A 27,223-nucleotide genomic window follows, 5' to 3' on the forward strand; every position below is an offset into this window, starting at 1 on the left:
GGAGAGAGAGTCGAATATAAATCAATTATAAAATTATAGATAAATTATAAGTATATAATTAAATTAATGACACAAAAATATATCAAATATATAATTTAAAAAATAATATTTTCAATTGATTAGAATTAAATTACTCAATATATTTGAATCGAAAATATTCATTTCCCTCTCCAAGATATCAAAAATAATAATTCAGATCCACACCCCACATTTCCGACAAAACCTTTTGGGGCTAATATTATCACCAGAACTAAACTTTTCCAAGCCAAGATTACCGTTTAACAAAAGATGCAAATGAATGTAAGTAAATTCATGAATTATAATACAATTAGATTTAAATATATAGTTAATTAGCAGAATATAGGTTAGAATACAACTGAACTTATTCCCATTTCTCTTTACTTGTATCTGTTCAATCTGTGATCAAAACTACCTGGTCTCTTAATCACAGTAAACCAAAGCTCAATCTTTCCCACATGGTGTTTGATTAAATGTCTAACATATATCTATATATAAACTGTATAGTGAAAAATAACAGCATGCTGGACATTTTATACTGAATACTCTGTGCAAAAATCTCATGCAGTGCAGCATGTCGAGCCTGAGCCCATCACCTGATGATGATCGGCTTAGCAACTTGCATGTGGCATTGAAACAAACCATCCTTGACCTCATGCCTATTCGTGATGCTGCGAGAACATGTACTTTGTCGAAAGCTTGGAGGGAAACGTGGACAATGCGACCCTGCCTGGTTCTGAATAAGCTGTTTTACTTGCAAGTGATTAGTAACAAAAACGAAGAAGCAGAGCAGCTGTCTGCATTTTCATCAGCACTCGACAAGATCTTTGCGGTCCAAACTGGCCCCATTGTGGAAACTGAAATCTACATCCCGCCCAAACTTGAAATCCATCATATCCATCACTGGGTTCAGCATTTAACAGAGAAGGATGTTGAGGTGTTCAGACTTGATAATTCGGAAAACGATGCTTGCTTACTTCCCTCAGTTTTTTTCGATTTTGCAAAGTTGAAAGTGTTAGAACTTGATAAGTGGATACTGAGCCCCCCACCTGAATCTAGATGCTTCTCTAATATAGTCTCTGTGGATCTCCTTCGTGTTTCGATCTCTGCTCCTGTATCATTCGGGTCCCAACTGCAGGATCTGGAATTGCGCGTATGTAATGGCATTGAACATCTGGTCTTCGCCAATATTAACAATCTCAAAACGCTGATTATTGGTATGAGTTCAAAAATAGATTGGCGATGGCTCGAAAACGCAAAAAACCTGGAACGTTTTGGTATTGTGTTGACTCATGCAGATTTCATCCAGAGTAAATCTGTCAATTTCATCAAGCTTCTTAGCAATTGTACAAGAATCAATCTTCTTCTCCTCCATGATTTTCTCCTTGAGGTCTGGTGAAAATTTAAAATTTAACAATCTGTTTTTCTTGAGGTACGGTGACTGTATTTGTTGTCTTACATTTCGATGTATTAATAATATACACAGATATTGGGACCGGATCCCTTTACGTTGAAGACACATGCGACAAGGATGGTGAACTTGAAGACGCTAGATCTCCGTGTTCTTTCATTTAACTTGCTTCGGATTTCAAATTTTCTTTGCTTGATCAGAAATCTTCCCAACCTGGAAAACCTTATAGTAACACTGGTGAGAACTGGATATTGTATTAAGAAGTCTGGTAACAAAGATGCAAACTTGATGATATGCTGCTTTAAATGAATATTCACATTTATATTTGTTAGTTTATTTAGTTTATTATAAGCTTACATTGATTTTGTATGTAGGATTTCAAAGTGACGAGATCAAATTCTGTAGACTCCGCAATTGAACGTCATTTGGAAGCACTAGACTGGGAAGATGTGGTACTAGACAAACTTCAAATTGTGCAAATACTTGGTGTAATAGGTGTAAGGTCTGAGCTTCAATTTTTAAAGATTCTACTCACATCTTCCCCATCGCTTCAAGAGATTTCAGTTTTCTGCAGCACAGCAATTAGTAATCCCAATGAAAAATTGAGGATTAAACAAGAGTTCTTGCAGTTATTAAAAAAAATCCCAGCAAGAACCACTTTTCTGGCATAATTAGCTGCTTGGGATTTGGGGTGGACACATGAGAGCTCATCTAATTGGGAAAGTGTTGCCGAGAATTGTCAATGTATCAGTCTGGGCATGCATGTGTCTGCGTGTTTAGGGAGATCTACAGTGTCAAAGTGTGTATGTTTAGGAGATTTTTAGAGTGGATGTTTTCTGTGTGTGTTCCCTGTTTTGAATTCTAGTATCCTGGAGATTTTTACTTAATCTAATATAATATAAAACATTGCTTGAACAGATGAAATCCAGGTTTCTGGTGTTTGTCTAAATGTTGTTATGTTTTAGCTTCTTATGATACACTTCTGTAGTGGCTTCATTTTGATGTAGGTTAACATGAAATTCGAGGGATGAAGTTTAAATTGTAAGATGTTATTAGCATAAAATATACTTCTGTAATTTAGGCGATCTTTTAAGTAACATAGAAGTCACCGGGTTAGTAGTTCTTGTTAAATATATTTCTGTAGAACTACTAAGACTTCTTGTCATAGTAATCGGCGAGTTTTAATTGCCTTTAACTGTTGTTTGATTCATCGACAAAGTTGTATCAAGATAAAATAGAAGTACTTTGTGGAAGGTTTCTTACGTTATTAAAATTTTCCGTTGCTATGATCTTGTCATATCTTTTCAAAACAGGAACTGCGCGTCGCATCAAGTTTCGTGGCGTTCTTTCGTAGTTCTCGATTATATACACAAGTTGATTACGAAGTCATAAATAAAATGTTATGCAATAATATGTGTATACCAAACACGTAACAAAATAGTGGAGACAATGATCAAATACAATAAAAACAAGAAAAGAGGGATAAATGAATCCGAGACTAGTGCTAAGTTGTCTCCTTAACATTTATTTGCCCGTGAGGGGTGAGCGACCAACCTCCCAGGACAAAACGGAATGCAGTTCTAGATGACCACCATTTTCGACGAGTTTGGAAGGCCCCAAATTGATCTTATGTTACATTTCAACACTCCCCCTCACTCGAAATCCCAATTTTGGGTTGAAGAGTGGATCACGGACGCCCATCTTTGGGGGCAATTAATGCCTTTATGTCCATATTAAATTGTGAGTATATTGGGACTGATGGAGAGTCGAACTTGACACCTCCGTCAAATCAGAGCTATGATATCATGTTGGGAACCATAGACTCTATTAATGGTTGAACTTCATACACTGGACTACTGATTAAAGAAGGAAAAGAAAAACGTATTTGCATGTTTTGAGAGTGAAAGCACAAACTGAATCTAAAAGCTAGAGTGAGGGAAAATGAGAAGATTGAAATATAGCATAAGATCCATTTGGGGCCTTCCTATCTAACACTTTAATGTTTTAGATGGACTGTTCTCAACAAAATCTAGTTAAAAACTACGGCCGAAGTACCGATATGAGTTATGAGTAAATTTTGTGTGCTACATCATAATTAATTAATTAAACACATTAATCAAATGGATGGTCAATTAAATCCATGATCAAATTAAATCAATTTATAACTATTTATTTAGTTTGAAACATTATCAAATTAATATCTTATCCATCACTTAACCATTTTGAGTAATTAATATAAACATGTCCCAGAATTGATCCAAGCATCACTTGTCGTCAACACACAAGAGCCTGCTACCGAAAATGCGGCTCATAATAAGTAGTTAATGTGAAGTTAAACCTGCATTTTCCGACAAATCCTCCACACGGATGAGATTAATTTCTGATAGCACACATTAGACAAATATACACAAAATTAGAATTAGTGATATCTTAGATCTGATGTAGGGGTTGATTAACCTAGAAGGTGGTAGAATACCCTAATCACCAATTAAAAAATAATTATGGCATTTTAAAATTTTTATCCCATTTTTAAAATCTTGTTTCGTTTTGTGAGAGAGAGAGAGAGAGAGAGAGCACACTTGAGATTTTTATTCCGGTTGCAATGGAGCAACCCCAAACGGATCTGCTCACACTTAGTACAATCCCTGAGATCCTCCCAAACTAAAAATGTTCAATATAAGACTAACATACTCCTTATAAAAGTGGTAGAAGCCTTTTGATGTCACTATTTGAAGTTCGTACCATCAAATTTCATAGGTTTCTTTACATGTGCAGCAGATAATGAGGCACAACAGGTGCAATAGGCATCATAGACCTATGTATAGTCGTCGAAGGAGTAAAACTTGGGCACTAGATAATTAATTTAGTTAAATGTTCCAAGTAAATTGTTAGTAATAAATTAAATATCTAATCAAATCAAATTTATTTAAACCATATCAATTAACTCGAAACAATATCAAATTAAGATATTCAAAATATTTGAGCGAAAGTCTAATGAAAAATAATAACTTAGAAAAATTAGTTTATATTTATTAGGCCCAAAATATCGTTATATTTATGTACACTGGTCACACATGCGGAAAAACTCGAGACTTGCAAAACCACAAAATTCACCTCAAAATCCAAAAACTGCAAGCGCGTAGATGGTGGACTAATATATTATCTATTTTTAGATAACATATAGTTAGAGTATCTCCAATGGGAGGTTTCAAGAGGGGTGCCAATGCCAGGTGGCATGACATGGATCGGCACTCTCGTTGGCACCCTCATTGGAGATGTTAAAGTGCTATTGGGGTGCCAATTGAGTTGGCTTTGGGGTGCCAAAAGTTGGCAACCCATAAAGTAGGGTGCCAACTTCATTTGTGGTCCCAATAATACATAAAATATAGATTTGTGGTCCCAATAATACATAAAATATTATTTCTCTATTATAAAGTTGGCATCTTGGAGCCAACCATTGGAGTGTATTTTAAAAGAAGGGTGCTAAAAATGATTTGGAAGAGTGTGAATATAAAAAATAATATTTTGAGTTATGTGTCAAAATTGACACCCCTTGAAGGGTGCCAACCATTGGAGATGCTCTTATGTCATAATATTTTTTTTTAATATAATTTTTAATATTTTGACATAATAACAAAGTTTTCATTGCACCTAAATTTCAAATGATTATCCAACACTTATTTTATTTGCAATGCCATAAAAATTCGTAAATTTTATTTGATAAATTTAAGCCCATGCCGATTTGTTGGAGTTGTTAATTTTGTTTTGGGTCAAGCCCGTCAAATAGTCCAGCCCACTTTTTCAAAATAATAGGGCACATGTATCATTAGTAATCGTAGAAACAAAAAAAAATTAGGGTTTAGAGTATTCTGTGACAAGAGAGTGAGACATATTACAGATATCGAAGAAATTAAACTAAAAAGGGAAAAATTTACGTACTATTTCTTGTGAGATTTCTCCAATATTTCTTATCTTCAATTGCAAGGTACCATCTTCTTCTCTTCTACAATTGATTTATATTGTTTGTTTATCAGTCAAAAATTAGGGTTTTGCTGAAATTTTATTATTGTTCAATTTAGGGCTTTTCTTTGGTGATTTATTTGAGAAATTGAACTTGTTGATGGCGTTACTCATATTATTATGGGTGATTTGTGTTATTTTTGTTGTCAATCTAATTTAATGACCGTGGAAAAAAGAACGAAAGAAAGATTGCTAATTTAATTAATTAAAATCTCGAAGAATGAAGACTAGACGAATATCCACTAATTTAGCTTAATTTGGATGAGTTGCCTATAGATTTAGGCTAAAGATGGTAAGTCATTATCTGGATGATAGAAAAGAAAAGAAATAGGACTATAGTATATGAAAAAAGGATTTCTCTACAAAACGCAAATTTTGTTATAACAACTATGCAAGGGTAAAGTAGGTTGGTTTATTTATAATTAGTTCAAGAACCGTACTAATTGGATCAAATATAATGGATCGGCGAATTCAAGATGAATCTTTGTTATTATTTGAACCAGAGCACGGTTGTTAAAGTGGAACGATTTGCTACAACCACTAAGGCCTTGTTAAATATCTGCTCATACGTGGTTAACTCAAAATTTGCAACATCATGCCTAATATCTTCTTTAATCCTTCCTCCAATCTTCTAACCCGACTAATCTCGTCCACAACTAAGGTACGAGCGTATTTAGAGAGCCTCGCAAACTCTGCTTCCTACTCTATTGTCCTATCTCCCTGCTTAGATACTATCTGATGTTATCGAATCAATATTTTCCTCATTCCTCCTCTTCTCCATTAGCCACCAGTCATATGCACTGCCTTGTAATTGATACACAGTTAAAGTAACCTTTTGTCCATAATTACTTCCCAACAATTCAAATGCCTTTTCCATTACTTGGATCCATATTTCCACAATAGCAAAGTTTGTTGCACCATCAAATGTTGGGGGGTTCTAACACTTGAATTCTGACACAATATTTCCTTGAGCAGGTTGTTGATTTCCAACAAGTGTTGCTAGGATTTGCGTGAGCTGGTTCAACACCTTTCCACCTTCATTATTGTTGTTCTCATTATTATTTTCATCGCTCCCGTTGTTGTTTCTATTGTTGTGATTTTTAGCATCTCCTCATCGAGCACTCATGATTTCTTCAAAAAATAATTAAATTGTTTATAATATTGATCATAATTATCAATAAAATAAATAAATTTATAATCCAATACAATGAAATTCATAAAAATGTCGAAACAATAATATTAACTTTATTAATCAAGGTTCATAATAGGTCACAATATGTTTCTTAAACAATACCAAATAAAAACTAGACAAGTAAGAATTGATATCCAAAAGAAACAGTCCTAAAGCTAAACTATCTAAATAATAAACTATACTTTTCTTCACATCTTTTGTGTCCTTGGTCGTTGTTGAGATCTATTCCTTAAATTGAAATATAAGTTGTTGTGTTATAGCCTGGTTTTCTTCGAAGGAGTGCAGCTTGGTTTCAATGGTGGGAATTGATGTTTCATGCTTTTGGGGTGATTCTTCTGTCATTTTTGTGTTTCTCTAGTAAGAACACCATGGCTCTGGTACCAAAACCAAATATCATTGATGGAGCTGTTTTTGAAACATTTTTTGATGATAAATTTTTTGGATTTCGTAACTAATTGGTAAAGAAAGCAAGATATAAATTCAAAAAACAAACAAGTTCATTCTCAATATAATATCTGATACGGCTGCTAAGGTTGTTACTTATACAAGTCTAGTGATCTTAATGCCACGTGTCACCCTCGTACCAGATAAAGCAACAACTGCACTACTACTTGCTAGCATATTACAGAATAAAATCGATATCATTTAATATAATGATTCAAACGACGACATCTCATACAACATATAAACTGAGAATTCCCGAACTTATAATCGTGACATTTCCTCTCAAATTCATACATATCTAATTGTGAGAAAGTTTTTTTTTTTTTTTTTTTGAGAGGGAGTCGAATATCAATCAATTATAAAATTATATATAAATTATTTGTATATAATTAAATTAATGACTCAAAAATGTATCAGATATATAATTTAAAAATAATATTTTCAATTGATTAGAATTAAATTACTCAATATATTTGAATCGAAAATATTCATTCCCCTCTTCAAGATATCAAAAATAATAGTTCAAATCCACACCCCACATTTCCGACAACACCTTTTGGGGCTAATATTATCACTGGAACTAAACTTTTCCGAGCCACTATTACCGCTACGAATGAATGTAAGTAAATTCATGAATTTATAACACAATTAAATTAAATATGTAGTTAATCAACAGAATATAGGTTAGAATACAACTAAACTTATTCCCATTTCTCTGTGCTTGTATCTGTTCAATCTGTGATCAAAACTACCTGGTCTCTTAATCACAGTAAACCAAAGCTCAATCTTTCCCACCTGGTGTTTGATTAAATGTCTAACATATATCAATATATAAACTGTATAGTGAAAAATAACAGCATGCTGGACAATTTATCCTGAATACTCTGTGCAAAAATCTCATGCAGGGCAGCATGTCGAGCCTGTGCCCATCACCTGATGATGATCGGCTTAGCAACTTGCCTGTGGCACTGAAACAGACCATCCTTGACCTTGTGCCTGTTCGTGATGCCGCGAGAACATGTATTTTGTCGAAAGCTTGGAGGGAGACATGGACAATGCGATCCTGCCTGGTTCTGAATAAGCTGTTTTACTTGCAAGTGATTAGTAACAAAAACGAAGAAGCAGAGCAGCTGTCTGCATTTTCATCAGCACTCGACAAGATCTTTGCGGTCCAAACTGGCCCCATGGTGGACACTGAAATCTACATCCCGCCCAAACTTGAAAGCCATCATATCCATCACTGGATTCAGCACTTAACAGAGAAGGATGTTGAGGTGTTCAGACTTGATAATGCGGAAAACGATGCTTGCTTAGTTCCCTCAGTTTTTTTCGATTTTGCAAAGTTGAAAGTGTTAGAAATTGATAAGTGGATACTGAGCCCCCCACCTGAATCCAGATGCTTCTCTAATCTAGTCTCTGTTGATCTTATTCGTGTTTCGATCTCTGCTCCTGTATCATTCAGGGCCCAACTGCAGGATCTGGAATTGCGCATATGCAATGGCATTAAACATCTGGTCTTCACCAATATTAACAATCTCAAAAGGCTATATATGGTTCATAGTCCAGAAATAGATTGGCGATGGCTCGAAAAGGCAAATGGCCTGGAACAATTGACTCTGGTGCTGACCCCTGCAGATTTCCACAAGAGTAAATCAGTCAGTTTGATCAGGCTTCTTAGCAATAGTCCAGGACTCAGTGTCCTTTTCATTCATGGTTCACTCCTTGAGGTACCGCGAAAGTTCATAAAAAAGAATTATCTGTTTTTTTTTTAGTTGCCTACTTGCAATTTTCTGTACTTTGTTGCGCTATATATTTGTCTTGCATTTCGATGTTACAGATATTGGGAGGCCCCCACACGATGAGGACACATGCAACAAGGATGGTGAACTTGAAGATACTGAATTTGTGTTCCGTTTCATTTAAGTTGTTTCGGATTGCAAATGGTCTTAGCTTGATCAGATGTCTTCCCAACTTGCAAATACTTCTAGTAAAGCTGGTAAGAACTGGATATTGTATTTAGAAATTTGGTCAACAAAATTGAAACATTAAATGCTGCTTTGGATGAATGTTTACATATAATTTGTTAGTTTATTTAAATTATTGTAAACTTACATTAAATTAATTTTGAATGTAGGATTTCAATGTGACGAGCTCAAATCATATAATCTCAATAATTGAAAGTCATCTGGAATCACAATCCCGGAAAGATGCAGTACTGGACAACCTTACAACTGTGCAAATATCTGGTCTAGTTGGTTTAAGAGCTGAGCTACTGTTTTCAAAGATCTTACTCGCATCTTCCCCATCACTAGAAGACATGTTCCTATCCTTCAGAACAGATGTTAGTTATCCCAATGAAATATTGAGGATTAAACAAGAGTTCTCGAAGTTACCTAGAAAATCCCAGAAAGCTGAACTTCTTTGGTGCAATTAGCTGCTTGAGTTTTGGGGTGGAGTCTTGAGAGCTCTATTTTACTCTTTGGTTGCAAGTGTTTGTTCAACTGTTGTTGACTTGTTATGACTTATGTACTGGCTTCTTATGATAAACTCCTAGATTGACTTCATTTTGCTCTATTACTTATTCCGATGCAGGGTAATATGATCACATTAAAAGCATGAAGTTTGATGGTGAAATTGTAAAATGTTATTAGCATCAAGTATGAATCTGAAATTTACGTGATCTTTTAAGTAACATAGGATTTACCAGGCCAGTAGTTCTGCAGTTGTTCAGAATGCTTCCGTAGAACTACTCAGACTTCTTGCATGTCATAGCAATTGATGGCCTTTAATTCCTCTAATTGACACCTTGTCAAACTTGAACCGGGAAAAATTTAACTACTATGCAGAAGTTCTTTATCGGGCAAAATTAAACATACACAATTGGATAGCAGAAGTAGGTGCACACCATCAGTGACATGAAGTCACAGTAGTTGCACACCTCGGATGGTGTGGCTGATAGTTGTGTTGTACAACTGTGTACGTATAACCAGCCCCTTATTTGTTTTTTTTACAAAATTTTGTGTGCTATGACATTATCTTGATCTTGCCCTTCTTTTCAAAAGATAAACAGCATCGCGGTCTAGTTTGGGGCATTTCTCTCTTCCTGATTCTATACATATGCCGTACTTTTTTGTGGTTGTGCACCTCCATTTTCTTACATTTAAGACTATGCTCTTACTACTCAAGATTTGTTCTAGGCATATTTCATGTAAATTAAAATTAGATATCGACTAGCTGTCTAGAACTACCTGGTTTTATTCCTTTGATATTCTCAGAGAAGATTTTGTACTCGGTTTCATTTTGTTTGTCTCGATAGGAATTATGTCACCATCTCCTCCTCACAATAGGTTGACATAGAGCCAACTAGGAAAAATTTAAACTCAAAACGGAACAATCTACTGATAGTGGGCTGCCATAGAGTTAAATCCGGCATAAACCAGATGCTAACATAATAAGTCTATTTGATGATGGTAAAATTAGCAATTTCCCGGGGACATAAAACATTGCGTCGATGATTTATGCTAAGGTGTGGTAACTTGATGATTCAGACTAGTAGTGCCGGCTTCTTTTTTACTGTGCAGAGTTTAAAAGATTACAACTTTCTAATGGAGATCAAGACTCAAACTAAAGATGCTAGTTTCCAGTAATTTGCAGTAACTAAATTTATAGATTAAAAAACCTAACTATTCAAAATCAATAGTGCAATAGAATAGCAAGGGCCTAAAAAGGACAATGAAAAAGACAAAGAAAGATTCTGCAGATCTAAGCCAGCTTTGTATGTGTCCATTTATAAAGACAGAGATTCTGTTACATCTAGATCTACAATGCTTAAACTCAGTTAACATGTGATAAGGACCAAAAGTCAAGCTTCAACCTCATGCATCTCACATATATTTCTCAATTTGCATGCAACTCATGCTAGTCCTGCAAGCTGCAGAGATTGTATATTGTATCTTTTTCAACAGATTATTATTTCATGGAGCAATCTTATTGTTCACGAATACACATTAAAGTAGATAATGTTATTAATTCTAATTAATATAAACAAAATGAGTAACACAACAAAATAAAGCTGCAAGACAGAAGCACAATGATGAACCTGACTCTGCTATTTATTTTGCTACTCTGCGGTTATACCCGTAGATATCACCTAAATACGCATAATAATAGGGATGGATGAGAGCAACTTTTGTGGCGAGAATAGTGTCAACTGTTCTTGTGACCACAACAACAGTTGACACTATTCTCGCCATCATTGGTCGATGATGATGATGCTAGAATACGTATAACTATTATTATATTCTAACACTAGTTACTTGTTGATACTATTCTAGCTACCATTGGTCGATGTTGGTGCTAGAATACGTATAACTATTATTATATTCTAGCACCAAACTATTTAAATATAGTTATATTTCACTCACCAAATATTTCACTTACATGTTTATACCGCAATTATACCAACAACTTTTATACTTGGTTCAATATTTAGAATTAAGTATAGCATTTTGCTTTTTCAAATCTATATTTAGCACCCCCGTTGAAGTAATAAGGTTTTTCACTTCAATGTTATATGGTAACAGATATAGCATAACTTTTAACCCCTCCATCCCACCTATTCCGATATCAGAAGAATAAGTATCCAAATACCCAATTGGTGAAAATTGTGTGTAGGTAAAAATTAAATCTTACCGTGATATCAGAAGATTAAGTATCCTAATTTCAAAAAAAAAAAAAAAATAAGTATCCTAGTGAAAATTGCGTGCAGGTGAAAGTTAAATATAATATAAATATGTGGGTACATTATTCTTAAAAAAATAAAAATTCAGGTGACTTAAATTATGTTCTGCCCATCCCGGGCCGACCTGGACACAATATATATGCAATCTATTGGCAAGAGTTGAAGTCGTACACCCACTATAAACAGTATATTCAGAAGTCACATGACCTTGTTTCTTTCTCTGCTGCTGTGCTAGTGAATGGGAGAAGGGCCACCATACTCGTACGGATATCAAGAACAGTCTTGCTCTTTTCAAATTATTCAAATCAAGACTGCTGTTTTTACTCCCACAACAAGAAGAATAATTACATAATAACTATGTCTCTGTGATTACCTACTACACCTTATCAACTTGCATTGCCATGTAACAGACATTCTTAATGATCGGCCAAAATTTATGGGGGAATGATGCATGGTTGAGCTTTTATCACTAGTAGAAGAAACTATAAATGCTTTACTGTTAATTTCTCCGTCCCAAATTAAATGAGCTAGTTGATTTTGAGCACGTAATTTAAGATGCATTGACCGTATAATTTCGATATTTATTTTTTTCAAATTTTCTTTTGTAAATGAAAATTTCATGTTTAAAATTTTATTTGCAAAAATAAAATTTTAAAAATAAATAATATAGCTATGCGGTCAATTAAATCAAGACTTTAAAATGCGTGTCCGAAATCAACGAGTTCATCTAATTTGGGATGAAGGGAGTATTGTTAAGATAAAATTAAGTAAATCTTGGTTTATTGCTAATTATTTTGTTAGTCTTCTGCACTGAGTACAACTCATATTACTTCACATATTACTTCTAGATTTTGTGTTACATGAGTATGAGTAAGGTTTGTAAAAAGAGAGAATCGGACTTATTTAGTAAAGTTACGAGACAAGAATTAATCGAAAATTAATTATATTGATCAGGACTAATCAAATGATTAACGAAATAATTCAAAATTTAATCAGTTCGATGAGTAATAAGGATTTATTAATTGACGATTAATCGTAATTAATCACCGGCTTTTAGAACGGAGGTAAGTTCTAATGATACTGATTGACTACACTTGTTAACAATGGTTAGGATAGTGTGTTTGTCTTACCATTCTATGTAACTCAACCATAAAACAGCAAGATCAGGGCCACTTGTTACCATATCAGAGAAAGATGAACAGATTAATAACAGTCCTTAATTTTGTCTCGAATTGTGAATCCTCAGCAAATTAACAGAGTACGTGTAGCAAAATTATTAGACTTAGACTGTCAAATCTGTTTCTACATTCTAACCTAAGATTAGAGAAGTAAATGAAAAACATCAAGTAGAGGACCACCTCATCAGTTTCCTGCATCAATTTTCAAAATTAGTGAGCTATCTTTCACAATGCTTTACCAATAATCCTAGCTATGGTGAACCTGCAAAACAAAGAATCCGCAACTATTTTTCCACCTTATATGCAAGTAGATTAATTCACTAGATTCAGGAGACCACAATATATTACTAACACAAACCATCACATTTGAGAATCAGATGAATACATGCAACATATATATCACAACATTATACTTTTTTTTTTTTGGCTCTAATAAATTCTCAGGTGAACCAGGGTCGAACCCAGCACCTAGGACAACCGAGGATAAACTCTTAACCACTTGAGCTAGTTAAGTTCAGAGCACAAAGTTACACCAGAAGCATACTAATACAGCACCACCCTAAGCGTGACAATAGTCATAAAAATGTAGAAAACAAGGGCATTGAATGAAGGCTGATACATGATGAGAAAATACAGCAACAGAAGCAGCATGGCAATCCCCCAGGGCGACCCTCCGGCTCCATAAATCGCATCAGGCTCCGAACCAGGGACCGAAATGCTAACCTGGTTCGGTGTGGAGAGCAAGTGAACTAGAAAGACTAGGAGCAGAGGAGAGATTATCAGCAACCTTTGCAGGAGCTCAGCAGCAGTGGACATTATGGCATCGTAAACTAAGTAACCGAGCACCGAGCATGCAACAATTATAGCGGCTTTGAGGTACCATTGCTCTAGGCTTGATGTTGTGGAGGAAGCCATGGGAGGAGAGGGCTAGATGGCCACACTGAGTCTGAGTGTGTGTGGAGTGTGTGGACTATTTGTGTTTGTGCTGAAGTTTTGATGGTTGAGGTTTGGTGATTTGCATGAATGTGATGTGTGGTGAAAAAGAGTAATTATTTGGGGGAAGTCTTGTTCGTGCGACCAATGAAATAATTGAGTTTCTTGTTCGCGAACTTTCTGATTTATCTAGAGTAATGCTACACTTAATGTACATTCATGGTAATCAAAACTAACGAGGGGTAGGGAGAATCTAGGAAAAGGCACCGGAGACACGTGCCTCCTAAATTTTTTTTTATATTTTTTCATCATTTTAAATTTTGCAAAATTATAAATATGGCTCCACAAAATTTAAAAATATATACGTGTTTCTGGAATTTTGCTTGATGTCTCCCTAATATTTGTGTGCTAGATCCGTCACCGATAGGGGCGATACAGGGGCAAGAGGTATAAATTTGCAACAAGAGTAGTTACTATGCGGTAGTTGGGATGAGTTTTGAGTAAATAAATGAAATGAAAATTAACGACTAGTCAACTACATATAATTGGGCATAAAAATTTTCAAGGTGACATAATTTGGGGTTTGTATAAAATTCGATGATATTCAATTGAGGTTATTTTAAATCTATTAAAATTTGATGTTGTTCAAATGCTGATGAATTTTTTAAATCTTAATAAAATGATGGATATGTGAGATTTTTCAATATATTTTAAAATATTTAGAATCTCACCAAAATTTATGAGATATTTTGAGCCATTGTGCTCACATCCTAAAAATTATCTTCAGCTTTGTGATATTTTATCTTGAATCAGCATGAAATTAAAATCAGATATAATCCCGATTATATACACCCCTTAAATTTTGATCAGAATGGGTCTTGTATTTGCACTCGGTAAAAAGTAGGGAAATTATCTTGTATACTGGCTTTTCAATCTTATTTTCAAAAATACTACTTTCTCCAATCTTATTTTCAAAAATACTACCTTCTCTAAAATCTTTCAAATATACTATCTTTTTAAAAATATTTTCAATATATATATATATATATATACATTCCAATGATGAGGTCGAAAATGACATTTGAAAACTGCAACTTGAAATCAGAATTTGCAGTTGCATATGCAACCACCGTATTTTTGAAAATATTAAAGAAGGTAGTATTTTTGAAAATAAGATTGGAGAATGTAGTATTTTTGAAAATAAGATTAAAAACTTGGTTATGAATACAAAAAAGCCCTAAAAACTACTACCTCCCTTTTTTTTCCTTTTCCGGTTTAATATGTTAGAACTGTTTATGACATGAGACAAATTTCACGTATAATTTATAAGACTAAATATAGTCGTGAGTAATCTTGTCGGATTCGTATTCATGAATATTTTAATATAGTAATGTTTTTATATTTAATAATTAATATAAAATTAAAAATAATAAGGATTAAATGTTTGTGTTGCGTGAGGCTGTGATTTGATTTGTTTGATCAATCAGCATCGAAACATCAGAATGTAAAGACGTGAGGTTGTGTATATCTACACCTAAATAAGCTCACTAACTTAGAATGTAAAGACATTCTGGTTTATCTGTAAACATTATTGCATCAATGTTAGGCCCAAATTTAACCTCCATCATGTGACAAGACATACACACAAGTCAACAATGGTGGACTCTCAAATTACGTTGTGACTTTGGGATAGCATCACAAGTAAAACTTTTTTTTTTCTGAAAAGCCATCACAAGTAAACATTAATCAGCGCGCGAGAGCTGAGCTGGTATATCGAGCGGTTCGGCTAAATTTATGGGACCGTTTACATAAATTTAAAATAAGGATCTACTCTCTTGGTCTCTATATACATATTATTTTTAACTTTTGACTAGTCAAAATAATTATATTTTAACTGAAATTTATATATATTATATAATTTAAAAAGGTTTAAAAAAAATACCATTGAAGAGTAAATCTAGCATATTTTATTATATAACTTTTTATTTTCTAAAAAAATAAATAATTATTTTATTAGTTAGTCAAAAATTAGTCATTTTGACTTCTCGAAAAGCAAAAGAGGTACGTAAATTGAGACGGAGCGAGATTAAAGTAAAAATATGAAATAGAAGTTAAAAATAAATAAATCAATAAATGAATAAAGTGTTTAGAAAAGAAGTAGAAGTCATGAAACAAAAACTAGTATTTTCAATCTCTTATAATTACTTTTTGAAGTGTCTCTAATTTATAAATCTAAAAGTTTAAACCTGGCCAAACAACTCCTATGACTTATGATTTAAAAGTATGTCCTAAATCACTAGGACATAATTTTTTATATTATATTTAAGACATCAACTAGGACACTCTTGGACTTGCTCTTATGACTTGCTGTGATTTATAATTTAATGTAACTTATGTGATAACTGAGAGTTTAAAATATCTGTTTATATAATTTTGAGGTATTAATAAATTGTGAGTTATTAAAAATATAATAATAAAAAAAATAAAAGTGATTTATATGTAATTTATGTCTTATGAATAATATTTATCAAAAAAAAGTTTAAAAATAATTAAGTCACTGAAAAAAATAACTAAAACTAACTTCTGCATTTAAATCAATTTCCGACTTTCAGGACTTTAAGTCAGCTTCAATTCAAACAAACATTTTTGAATTTAAAATTGAAAATAACATTAAGTCTCATTTTTAAGTCCCAGTTTTACAGACGTACTCACAGATCCTTCACAAAAATGAGGTACTTTGAACCAATAATTTTCAAAAACAGACACTCATAATCAAACATAAAACATGACAAAAATGGGTATCCTGATTGATTTGTTGGACGAACACAATATCTGCAATCGTATAGAAATTTTTCGATATGTTTGTGCGGTTTGTGAACGAACTATACATCAACATACATGAACAAAATTGTTGAAGAAATTTCTTAACTTCGTTCCTTTAGAGGACGAAAAGAGGAAGAAATTGTAAATTTCGTTTCTATAAAAGACGAAGAAAATATGTTGATATTGATCGTCAAGTCCAACAATGTCATAAGTTAAAATTTAAGACATTTGGATAAAATGTATGCTCCAATAACATCCTAATGGTGCGTTAGAGCAAATCCAACATTATCCTAGTCAGAGTTCCAAATATAATATAAAGAATGATGTTTTGGTGATTTAGGACATGTTTGTCCAGGTTCAACTCCAATAATGTGCCTTATTCTTACGGATATTCGATTAGGATTTTAATAAATAGTTTTTAGTTTATAGATTTTAATGGATTGTACATGATTTTGATTTTGTGCGGATTTTTGATAAAATGTCGCAGAGTTAAAAGGATTCAGCACAATGCTTCTAAATCTCATAGATTTTGGTGGGATTTCAAAAAACTCAAAATACACAGAATAATCCCACAAAAATCCTTCATTTTATGAAATCAAAAAAATCCATCAGCATTTGAATACCATCAAATTTTAATGGATTTTAAACAATCCCAATTGAATACCATCAGATTTTAAAGTATAACTTAAAATCCTAATTGAATACCACAAGATTTTGTAGCATAATTTAAAATCTCAATTGAATACCCCAAAATTTTAATGGATTCCAAACGATCCCAATCGAAGATCCTCAGATGTCATGAATGAAAAAAATGCTTCAAAATCCCAATCCAATACACCTATTTAACTGTTATAGGACATCATTTTAATATATCAATTCCAACAATATGCCCCATTATTGTGCCTTATTATTAAAATAATAATATATATTTGAATTGTTATTGGAGTGAATTGAAAAGGAGGGGGAGAGAGATGTAGTGGAATGGTAGGAAACTATTTTTTTATTGATAGGGCATGCACAGTGGTTCCTCAAAAATAAGGCACTTGTTGCATACTTATATGTCCTAGTATTTTAAGGCACCACTAGGACATTGTTGGAGCATTGGTTTGCTTCTTGTGCCTTAAATTTTGATTTAGGACATCAATATAGGGCACTCTTGGACTACCACACTTATCCAAAACTATTTTAATCCATAAAATATTCACTTTCTCTCCCTTTTCACACCTTTTCATGCTTGGCTTATATATAGTTGTATTCAAATATATTACTCCCTCCGTCCCCTTTTACATGTCCCTTTTGAAAAAAAAATTGTCCCAAATTATCTGTTCACTTCTCTTTTCAAAGCAACTTTTTGTATGTTTTTTCAAAATGTATCAACTTTCAATGTTTGACTAGCATATATATATATACACAACTCTATCTAATTCATTACATTTATTAGGGATATGTATGAAAACAAGATATCCACCTAACATTTTATTAAGATGCGTTATTTTTTCAAAAAGGACAAGTAAAAGGGGACGGAGGGAGTAATATTTTAATTTTAAGGCATGAAGATAAGGCATATTATTGGAATAGATGTATGTGTATAGTGTCTTAAATCACTAGGGTATTATATTTTATTATATATTATATATTTAAGAATTATGCTAAAACACTGTTGGAGTTTCTCTTAAACCACCACAACTAGGGATGGGCATTCACCCCGCCCCGCTCGACCCCGATCCGATCCCCGCCTCGTTCGGGTTGGGGATTCGGGGAATATTTCGGGGTCGGGGCGGGGAACGGGGAAAAGTTTATAAAAAATTCGGGGATCGGGGATTTATGTCTCCCCGCCCCGATCCCCGACCCCGATTGTATATATATGTAAATAATAATATATTTATATGTAAATAATAATATATTTATATATATTATACTAAATATATTATTAAAAATAGATACCTTTTATAATATTATTAAAATTTTAAAAAATAATATTTATTTTTATTGATCGATTATTATTATATTGTAATATAATATATTTAATAATATTAAAATTATCATTTATTTATATTATAAATCAAGTTTAATATGATTTGATGTTAAAAATATGAGATAATATCATTTTATTAGTATACTATGAGTTAGTAGTTTGTTTTTTATTGAAAAAATATATTATATATTATAAAATTATTATTTTTTATTAAAAACTAAAATTCCCCGAATCCCCGCGGGGATCCCCGTTCCCCGTTCGGGGCGGGGATCGGGGAGAAAAAGAATCCCCGTTCGGGGTTCGGGGCGGGGCGGGGATGAGTGTTGAATTCGGGGATCGGGGGTGGGGATAGTACTCCCCGACCCCGAAGTGCCCCCGTGCCCATCCCTAACCACAACATCCGACAAGTGCCTATTTTTTAGGCACGGCTAAGCATGTCCTAAACCAATTTTCACAATGAAATAGTAGTATTAACTTCTCACCGTTTTCAATGCATCTCTCTCCTCCTACTTTTTCGACTTAAACCACTAGCACATTCGACAGTGCCTATTTTTTAGGCACTACTAAGCATGTCCTAAACCAATTTTCTCAATAGAATATTAACTTCTCACCATTTCAATATATCTCTTTCACCTTACTTTTTCACTTCCCTCCAATACTATTTCAAATAAATTATTAGTTTAATAATAAGACATAAATATAAGGCATGTTATTGGAATTTATGTATTAAAAAAATGTCCTAAATTACTAGGACATTATTTTTTATTGTATTTATGAAGTATCGATTTGGACATTGTTAGATTTGTTCTGACGGACGAACACATGTATTTATTATTATTTTTAAATATTCGATTATTAAAAAAATAAACATAATAAGTGTTGTTTTTAATATTCTGTTGAAATAAATATTGGAACATTATTTATTTGGAAATCAATATAAATTAATTTTATGTTTTATATAAAATAAATACTCCCTCTGTCCCATTTTAACTGATGTTTGACTTTCTGACACGTATATTGAGGTGTGAAAAAACAATATCTATACTCAATAAAAAAATTCAATTCTTATATCAAATAAAAGTTTAGATTCTAAACTTTTATTTGATATAAATTTTATAAAGAATAATTATGTCTAGATGTGATTTTTTTAACATCTTAAAATACGTGTAAAAAAGTCAAAAACAGTTAAAATGGGACGGAGGGAGTATTACAATCTTATCTATTTAAAATTCATTATAAATTAATTGTATGTTATAAAATAATAATCTATAAATAATATTTATATTTAATATTATTAAATAAGTATAGGAAAAAACGTCAATTTGATTTCATCCTTCCAACTTCGAATTTTAGGGGCTGTTTGTTTCGTAGAAGCAGAAGCGGCTTCTGGCTTCTGCTTCTCTTGACCCGTTTGTGTAAATAAGTACAAGCATTTTTAAAAAGCTGAGAATGCTAGCTTCTCTCTCACATCTTCTACTTTTTTTCCAAACACTTTATTAACTTATTTACTTCTCACTTCTACTACACTAGTTTAACCAAGAAGTCACTTCTTTTAAGGTAAACCAAACGATCCCTTGGAATAACACAAACTTAAAATGCATACATTTAGCTTAAAATTTAAATATGAAATAAATTGAAATGAGGTCGTAACGTTTTTAATTCTTCGTGGGTTCAACAACATAATTTCGTCAACATCATCCACATGATCTTATTATATTTTAAATCGAACCAAACTTCCTGAAATGTTATCATAAATAATAGATAAAATTTAAAAAATCTAAATATATTTTATAAATACTAAAAGTCATAATATTTTACTTGATCTTGATAATATTAAAATTAATGTGTTAAACTTAATAAAATATATTTTTACTCTTAAACTAAAATTTAAAAGTACTTCATTAATAATTGATTAATATTTTTGTGAATTTACGATTGAAATGATATTAAGATTAATGAGAAAAGTGAGCTCCAATTATTTAATCTTTTAATATCACGATACACGCTCTGCTCCAGAGTTTTCTAGGAAAGAAAGCAAGTCAAAACTCTATCTCATTTTTGAAGTGAAAATATGTTACAATATATTCATTTTCACTTTTTTTTTCTTCTTTTAAAAAATTCGGGAGCACAGACGGGCAGTAACTTTACTTGTTTACTTCCTTTCCTCCGCATTATAACTCGGAAGCGGGCCTTGAAGTAAAAATGAATCACCGGAAAGCCGGACGGAGTAATTTTTAGGCCCTGTTGTCAGTCCCAATTACGTAATTACAGTTCAACACGTTATTAAGAAACCCCTGTTTAATTTAAAATCGATAGAGAAGATGAAAGCTTCAGAAGGTCCCATGAAATGCAGCGAGAATGAAATGAAGGCTGCGAAGACGAAGCCCCCTTTTAGACCTGCTAAAGATGATACAAAACCGTTTCTCCAAGACCCGGTACTCCCTCCCTCTCTCTATCTCTCTCCCTCCCCCAATATCTTTCAATTTATACGCATGTTTATATAACATATACCCTTTTAGATAAAAGACTGTTTTTAATAAATTGTGTAGATATTGAGGTCAGACCCAACAGAGACTGAAGAAGCTGTTCTGCGTTTGCCCAAATTCAAGAAACCAGATTCTCAATCTAAATAAATAGTTTAAGTTATTGATATTGTTGTTCATTTAAGCTTATCCTACTTGGATTATTGCAGTTTCAGTAAACTAATTGGGGTATTAATTCTATATCGATGTTGAATTCTGTCACCAGTAGTTAGAGAATGTCATGTATATGCTGCGCACATTTTCCATTCACATTTTCTTTGGTATGTGAGGTTTTGTCTTTTGATTCTTGAGTAAGTTGAGATCATCACTATGAATAGCGTCGCTGCTTCTTGGAGTAGTGTAGGTTACGGTCTGCGGACATCAATTTTAGACATGAACCTACTTAGATTGATAAGTCAGCTTCCATGGTCTAGGGACTGGGGAGAATAGGTGATGCCGGTGATGCCTTGCTAGATCCAGGCTCCATATTTGAATTATTTGTACCCGAGCTGTTGAAATAATTACATATTTTGCAACATAAATCGATGTAGCCTACCATTCTACCAACATATGTATTTGCAAAAAACACCAACTTAACAATGGACAACAAGAGTGATGCAACCTTAGCAGTGAAAGATAATGGTAGTTAACTTGATTTATAAGAAAACTCGATAGTCTACCTTAGTGTCTGAGGAGGAGCAAATACGGATAGGAGGTTCTAATAAAAAATCAACTTATTTGTATCTGAAAATGTAGTGTCTTAATTGTTCTTGTATTCAAGTAAGCACCTCCATCATCCTTCAATAAGGTTGAATTAATCTGACTTGAATTAAACCAATTCACCATCTGCTGTGGAGTAAATAAGGCACCGGTGATTAAATAAATTATATATCTTGCTTATAAAACTCCACTATTCTTCATATCCATTTTGTCCATTGTTGCGACTTCGAAGTTTTGGCCGCTAACAGATAGTGCTTTATCGCCCAAGGTGCTTACTGAATACAAAACTTGTATGACCAATTTTATCTTTTTATGTATTGTTTGCCTGGTAAAGTGACATTCGTTTCTGCATGTGAGTCTAAATTTAGTATCATCAACTTTTCATTTCAATTCTAGCACTTTCAGGATTCTCGATGCATGGAAATTCAAAACAAGAAGCTTACCTAAAAGCAAAAATTCAAACTTGAAATCCCCATTTACACATTATAGGAAGGTAGGTGTCCTTAACTCTTAAGGAGAGACAATAAACAACATTCCACGGAGGTATACAAGATCACAAGAACAAGGCACAAAGTTAGTAAAGGTATTTTAAATTCTTTAGTAGCCCATTCTTTATCACCATTGCGATATGAATCTTGCCGGCATTGTGGGTGTCTAAAAGAAAGAAAACTCAATCCGGTGAATCAGGTTGGGTGGAAAACATTGATATAAAAGTAAAGAAGACTTTTATAGTTATATTTAGGTAGAGTGATGATTTTTTCTGGTGAGAGGAGAAAACAACAAGAAGTATCTATGATTCCAAAAACATATTTTCGTTTGCGGGTATTGATAAATTATCAGTTGTGCTTGACAATAGCTGCAATATACATACATAAAAACGGAATATTTAACTTGGCTGATTATATAGTGTGGACTGAAGCTAGACTGGGAGACAGAGGTTGGATTTAAAACTTTTTGGTCACAGGTGTAAGTGAACGATCAAAAGGTAGCAATGGTTTTATACTAATGATGGATGAGCAGGCTGCTAATTCTTGCTGACAACACGAAAACGAGCCTAGCCAGTAAGTAAGACACTGGTCCGGTTTGGAATATAGCGGTTAGCTGTTAGCGGATTGAATTAGATGTTTTGACTAGCCGATTGAAATAGATGTTTTGATTAGCGGATTAAGTTAGCAGTTTATTGTATATTGTTTGGTAATTAACTGTTTGATTAGCTTATTGTGACACGTACCAAAACCTCTAACCTAAACAACTCGTCAAAGTAACTTTTTGAAAATTAGCTTTTTGAGCCACAACCTCTTTTTCAATCCGCTAAGTAACAAACACTAGTATTAGCTGATTGAAATGGTCGAATCTCTAGTCCACCCCAAACCTCTAACTTTATCTCAAACCTCAAACCTCTGACTTCCAAACAGGCCACGGTCTTAGAATTTCAATTTTCACCCAACAGATTGGCACATTGGATGAAGGCATGATATAAAATTATTGATCAAGCATAGGCGTGTAATCGAGCCGAGTCGAGTCTAACACTATCAGGCTCGGCTCGAGTTCGAACGAGCCTTTATTTTCAAGCTCGAAACTCGGCTCGTTAACAGTTGGATAGACTCGAGTTCGGCTCAAAAGCTTGAATCGAGTCACCATATATTGACAAAAACTCGAAATATGATTGTTAGATCGAGTTTAATTCTATTAAATATATAATACTTAGACAATAAAACTTTAATGTTTGATAAAAAAAACACCCATAAAAGTTCCGCTACCATCCTTTCTTCCACTCGCATACCCTGAAAAAATACAACAATATAAAAGAACATAATAAACTCATACATACAATAATAAAATTCTTAAAAACGATAATGGAAAGAGTCAAACAAACTCATAATTTAGAAAAGGATAAGAAAATAATATAATTCTAAAGAATTGGGAAAAATAAAATGAAAGTCTATATAAAACAAAACAAAAAATCTACACCAAAGAGACAATGAGATCTCTTTGGCTAGATACCTAAGAAAATAATATAATTTAAAATATAAATCCCATCAGAAAATAATTGATGAATATAATAATTCATATTTAAAATATAAATAAGAAAATAAAATTGAAATTAAAACATAACTAAGATATATCTATTCAAATAAATGACAAAAATCTTGTCATGAAACACGATTTTAGCTCAAAATCATTATCAGCACAATATATATTTGGTATACACCAATAAAACAAACAGCCATTAATAGCGCACTAATACCTCGTTAAGGCACGATAAAGCCATCTTTTATGGCTTCCATGAATAATGAAATTCAGGTACAATAATTAACGCTATCAATTAATCTTTAATGAGGACACAAAAATTCAAATCATATCACTAAGAGAAAAGTCAAATTACACATATAAATGAATTTAAATAAGTCAACTTATCATTCAAAAACTAACTAAAATTATGATCTATTTAAACCAAACAATATTCAAAATCTACTATATCTATTATACGAGAACAGGCTTTTTTTTCTGAGCAAATTAATTCAGCGTGAAAAGACTGTTTAGCCCTTCCGAGCAACGCTTGATATAGTACCAAAGCAAGGCTTTTCGTCATCTTGCCCTTCCGAGCCTGACTCCTGGCCTTGCTATCACAGCCGGCGGTCATTTCTGTCCGTCCATGTTCGGCTCCTTCCATATTCCGCCTAAAGCACTGCTTCCGTGTTGATCAAGAGGAGCGGATTTATCTAATTTCAGAATGCAGCCTCACTGATTTGAGTGTTCCTTTACGCAGCCTGGGGATTATCCCATGCGTTTCAGCCGCGATCCCGTCCAAAGTTCAAGGCGCAGAGTGCAGTCATAAGTGCTGGCTGCTTTGTTCCCCGCTTCATTTGGGCTCTAGTCTGGCTTCAGCTTCGTTCTGATTTCGCGCCAGCTTCTTTGTGTTGGTTGGAAGGGCCCTCGGTGCATCCCCTCCACTTCAGCCTACTGTCTTCGGGCGCAAGTGTGAGTGTATTCTAGGCCACTCAAACTGTTTGGCTTTGGTCCTGATAGAATTTGTGTGTTATTGGGGCCGGTTTTAAGGTATGCAAGTCTCCACCGTTCTGGTTTTCATCTGTCCTTCATTTCCATGTATTTATTTAGATGTGCCTAGCTCATTCTTTAGGATCTGTTGAGTGCTCATTTTGTGTGGTTTTAACCTTTATGTGTTCTGCTGTCAGCGCTAGATGTATAGATTTTTTCTTCGTTTTCTGTGTGGGTTAACACGATTTGACCAACTGAGATTTCAGTGTGAAAGGCTTGATTATATTAATTAGTAGCATGAGGGTATATATAGGTACATAGCTTGATACATGGATAAGTTTAAACTACGTCAAAGTCTATCTATCTATTTTCCTGTTACTATTATTACAACTGTATACATATACTTAGGGATGAGGTTTGACTTGATCAGACTGCGGAATGCACGTTACGCCCCCTCAAGATGGAGGCTCCCAGCTTGGTCCGAAGATGAAGAAAACTTTGTCGAGAGAGAGGTTTCGTAAGAATGTCAGCAAATTGATCCTTAGAGTGAACATGTGCAACACGAAGAGATCCAGCAGCTACTTGTTCACGCACAAAATGATAATCCAAGGAGATGTGCTTCATGCGCGAGTGAAATACAGGATTGGACCTCAAATATGTTGCCCCTGTATTATCACAGTAGATGGTAGGCGGAGATGAAGCAGGAATATGTAACTCAAATAATAGATTTTTAAGCCAAATGAGTTCAGCTACTGCATTAGCGACGGCCTTGTATTCCGCCTCTGAAGAAGACCTCGAAATAGATTTTTGTTTAGATGATTTCCATGAAACTGGATTGGAACCCAAGTACACAACATAACCTGTAGTGGAACGTCCAGTGTCTCTTTCTCCACCCCAATCTGAATCGCTAAAAGCAGATAATTGTAGCGGAGAATTTTTGCGCAAGAACAGACCATAATGAATTGTCCCTTTGAGGTATCGCAGGATGCGTTTAAGAGCAACCCATTGGTTTTCAGTAGGAGCATGAATAAATTGAGATAATTTATTAACTGCGAAAGACACATCCGAACGAGTGATTGATAAGTATTGTAGCCCTCCAACAAGCTTGTGATATGGAGTAGGATCAATAGATTGAGAGCCATCATGAAGCACTAAATTTGATGTAGCTGACATAGGCGTAATCATCTCTTTGGCACCATCTAAATGATGTTGCGATAATAAATCAGAAATATGTTTAGCTTGAGACAAGAATAGACCTGAATTGGTGGGAATAACTTCAACTCCCAAAAAATGATGCAGTGGTCCAAAATCTTTCAAAGAGAATTTTTGATTCAAACATGCAACAAACTTATTAACAGACGGCACATTGTTCCCAGTAAGCACAATATCATCCACATAAACCATAAAATAAATAATAATGCCCGCTGAGTGATAGATAAATAATGCAGAATCAGCAACAGAACTTTTAAAACCATACTCAAGCAGAAAGGTTTTAAGAGCTTTATACCATTCATGAGATGCCTGTTTTAAACCATAGATAGTTCTGCGAAGTCTGCAAATATGATGTGGATATGAAGGGTGCAAGAAGCCAGGAGGTTGGACCATGTATACCTCATCATTCAGGTGCCCGTTAAGGAATGCTTTGTTAATGTCCAGTTGACGAGTTGGCCAGCCATGAGAAAGAGCAATACTTAACACAATCTGAATTGTTGCTGGTTTGGTGACCGGGCTAAAAGTTTCTGAATAATCAACACCTGGACGCTGTTGAAAGCCTTTTGCAACAAGGCGCGCCTTATATTTATTAACAGACCCATATGGATTTCTTTTAATCCGAAAAACCCACTTACACGCTATTGTTGGCTGATTTGATTTTGGCACCAAGTCCCAAGTGCCAGTTTTAGTGAGAGCATCAAATTCAAGGGACATTGCTTCGCGCCAGTGAGGATCCTTTAAAGCTTGTGATACTGATTTAGGCTCTGATGAAGGAGAAATGGGATGAAGGGTGGTATGATTTATGAATTGTGAGTTAAAGTATTTTGGATTGGGACGTCTAGAACGAGGTTCCGGCAGTAGATTGAGAGAGGGTGAAGGTGGATGAGATACTGAAGTAGACTCAATTTGTGATGAAGCCGTGGGAGGTGAAGATACAATGGGTGAATTTATTTGACTAGAGGATGAAGACGTGGGACCTTCATGTGAAGCAGGTGGGGCTTCTGTAAAGGAAGCAGTTTGAGTGGTTTGTGATT

The 27,223-nt window shown here is 33.9% G+C and overlaps 2 protein-coding genes across 2 annotated transcripts; both read left to right on the plus strand.

Annotated features, from left to right (window-relative positions):
• Positions 1-453: 453 nt before the first annotated feature.
• On the plus strand, positions 454-2,320 carry LOC108195683 (F-box/FBD/LRR-repeat protein At1g13570-like). Its single transcript, XM_017362661.2, has 3 exons — positions 454-1,408; positions 1,505-1,666; positions 1,804-2,320. The coding sequence occupies exons 1-3, from the start codon at positions 581-583 to the stop codon at positions 2,098-2,100; spliced, it is 1,287 nt and encodes a 428-aa protein (XP_017218150.2). The 5' UTR covers positions 454-580; the 3' UTR covers positions 2,101-2,320.
• A 5,333-nt stretch (positions 2,321-7,653) lies between these two features.
• LOC108195603 (F-box/FBD/LRR-repeat protein At1g13570) lies at positions 7,654-9,649 on the plus strand. The gene is made up of 4 exons (XM_017362585.2): positions 7,654-7,704; positions 7,991-8,812; positions 8,923-9,081; positions 9,220-9,649. The coding sequence occupies exons 1-4, from the start codon at positions 7,699-7,701 to the stop codon at positions 9,517-9,519; spliced, it is 1,287 nt and encodes a 428-aa protein (XP_017218074.1). The 5' UTR covers positions 7,654-7,698; the 3' UTR covers positions 9,520-9,649.
• The last annotated feature ends 17,574 nt before the right edge of the window (positions 9,650-27,223 follow it).

The sequence above is a fragment of the Daucus carota genome, chromosome 7 (assembly GCF_001625215.2).
Source record: "Daucus carota subsp. sativus chromosome 7, DH1 v3.0, whole genome shotgun sequence".
Classification (NCBI taxonomy): domain Eukaryota; kingdom Viridiplantae; phylum Streptophyta; class Magnoliopsida; order Apiales; family Apiaceae; genus Daucus; species Daucus carota.

Bases quoted from the DNA above. Each gene is read 5' to 3' on its own strand.
- LOC108195683 (XM_017362661.2), top strand. From the start codon at position 581: ATGCAGTGCAGCATGTCGAGCCTGAGCCCATCACCTGATGATGATCGG. The intron at 1,409-1,504 runs GTCTGGTGAAAA...TAATATACACAG, and splicing joins TCCATGATTTTCTCCTTGAG to ATATTGGGACCGGATCCCTT. The intron at 1,667-1,803 runs GTGAGAACTGGA...TTTTGTATGTAG, and splicing joins AAAACCTTATAGTAACACTG to GATTTCAAAGTGACGAGATC.
- LOC108195603 (XM_017362585.2), top strand. The intron at 8,813-8,922 runs GTACCGCGAAAG...TCGATGTTACAG, and splicing joins TTCATGGTTCACTCCTTGAG to ATATTGGGAGGCCCCCACAC. The intron at 9,082-9,219 runs GTAAGAACTGGA...TTTTGAATGTAG, and splicing joins AAATACTTCTAGTAAAGCTG to GATTTCAATGTGACGAGCTC.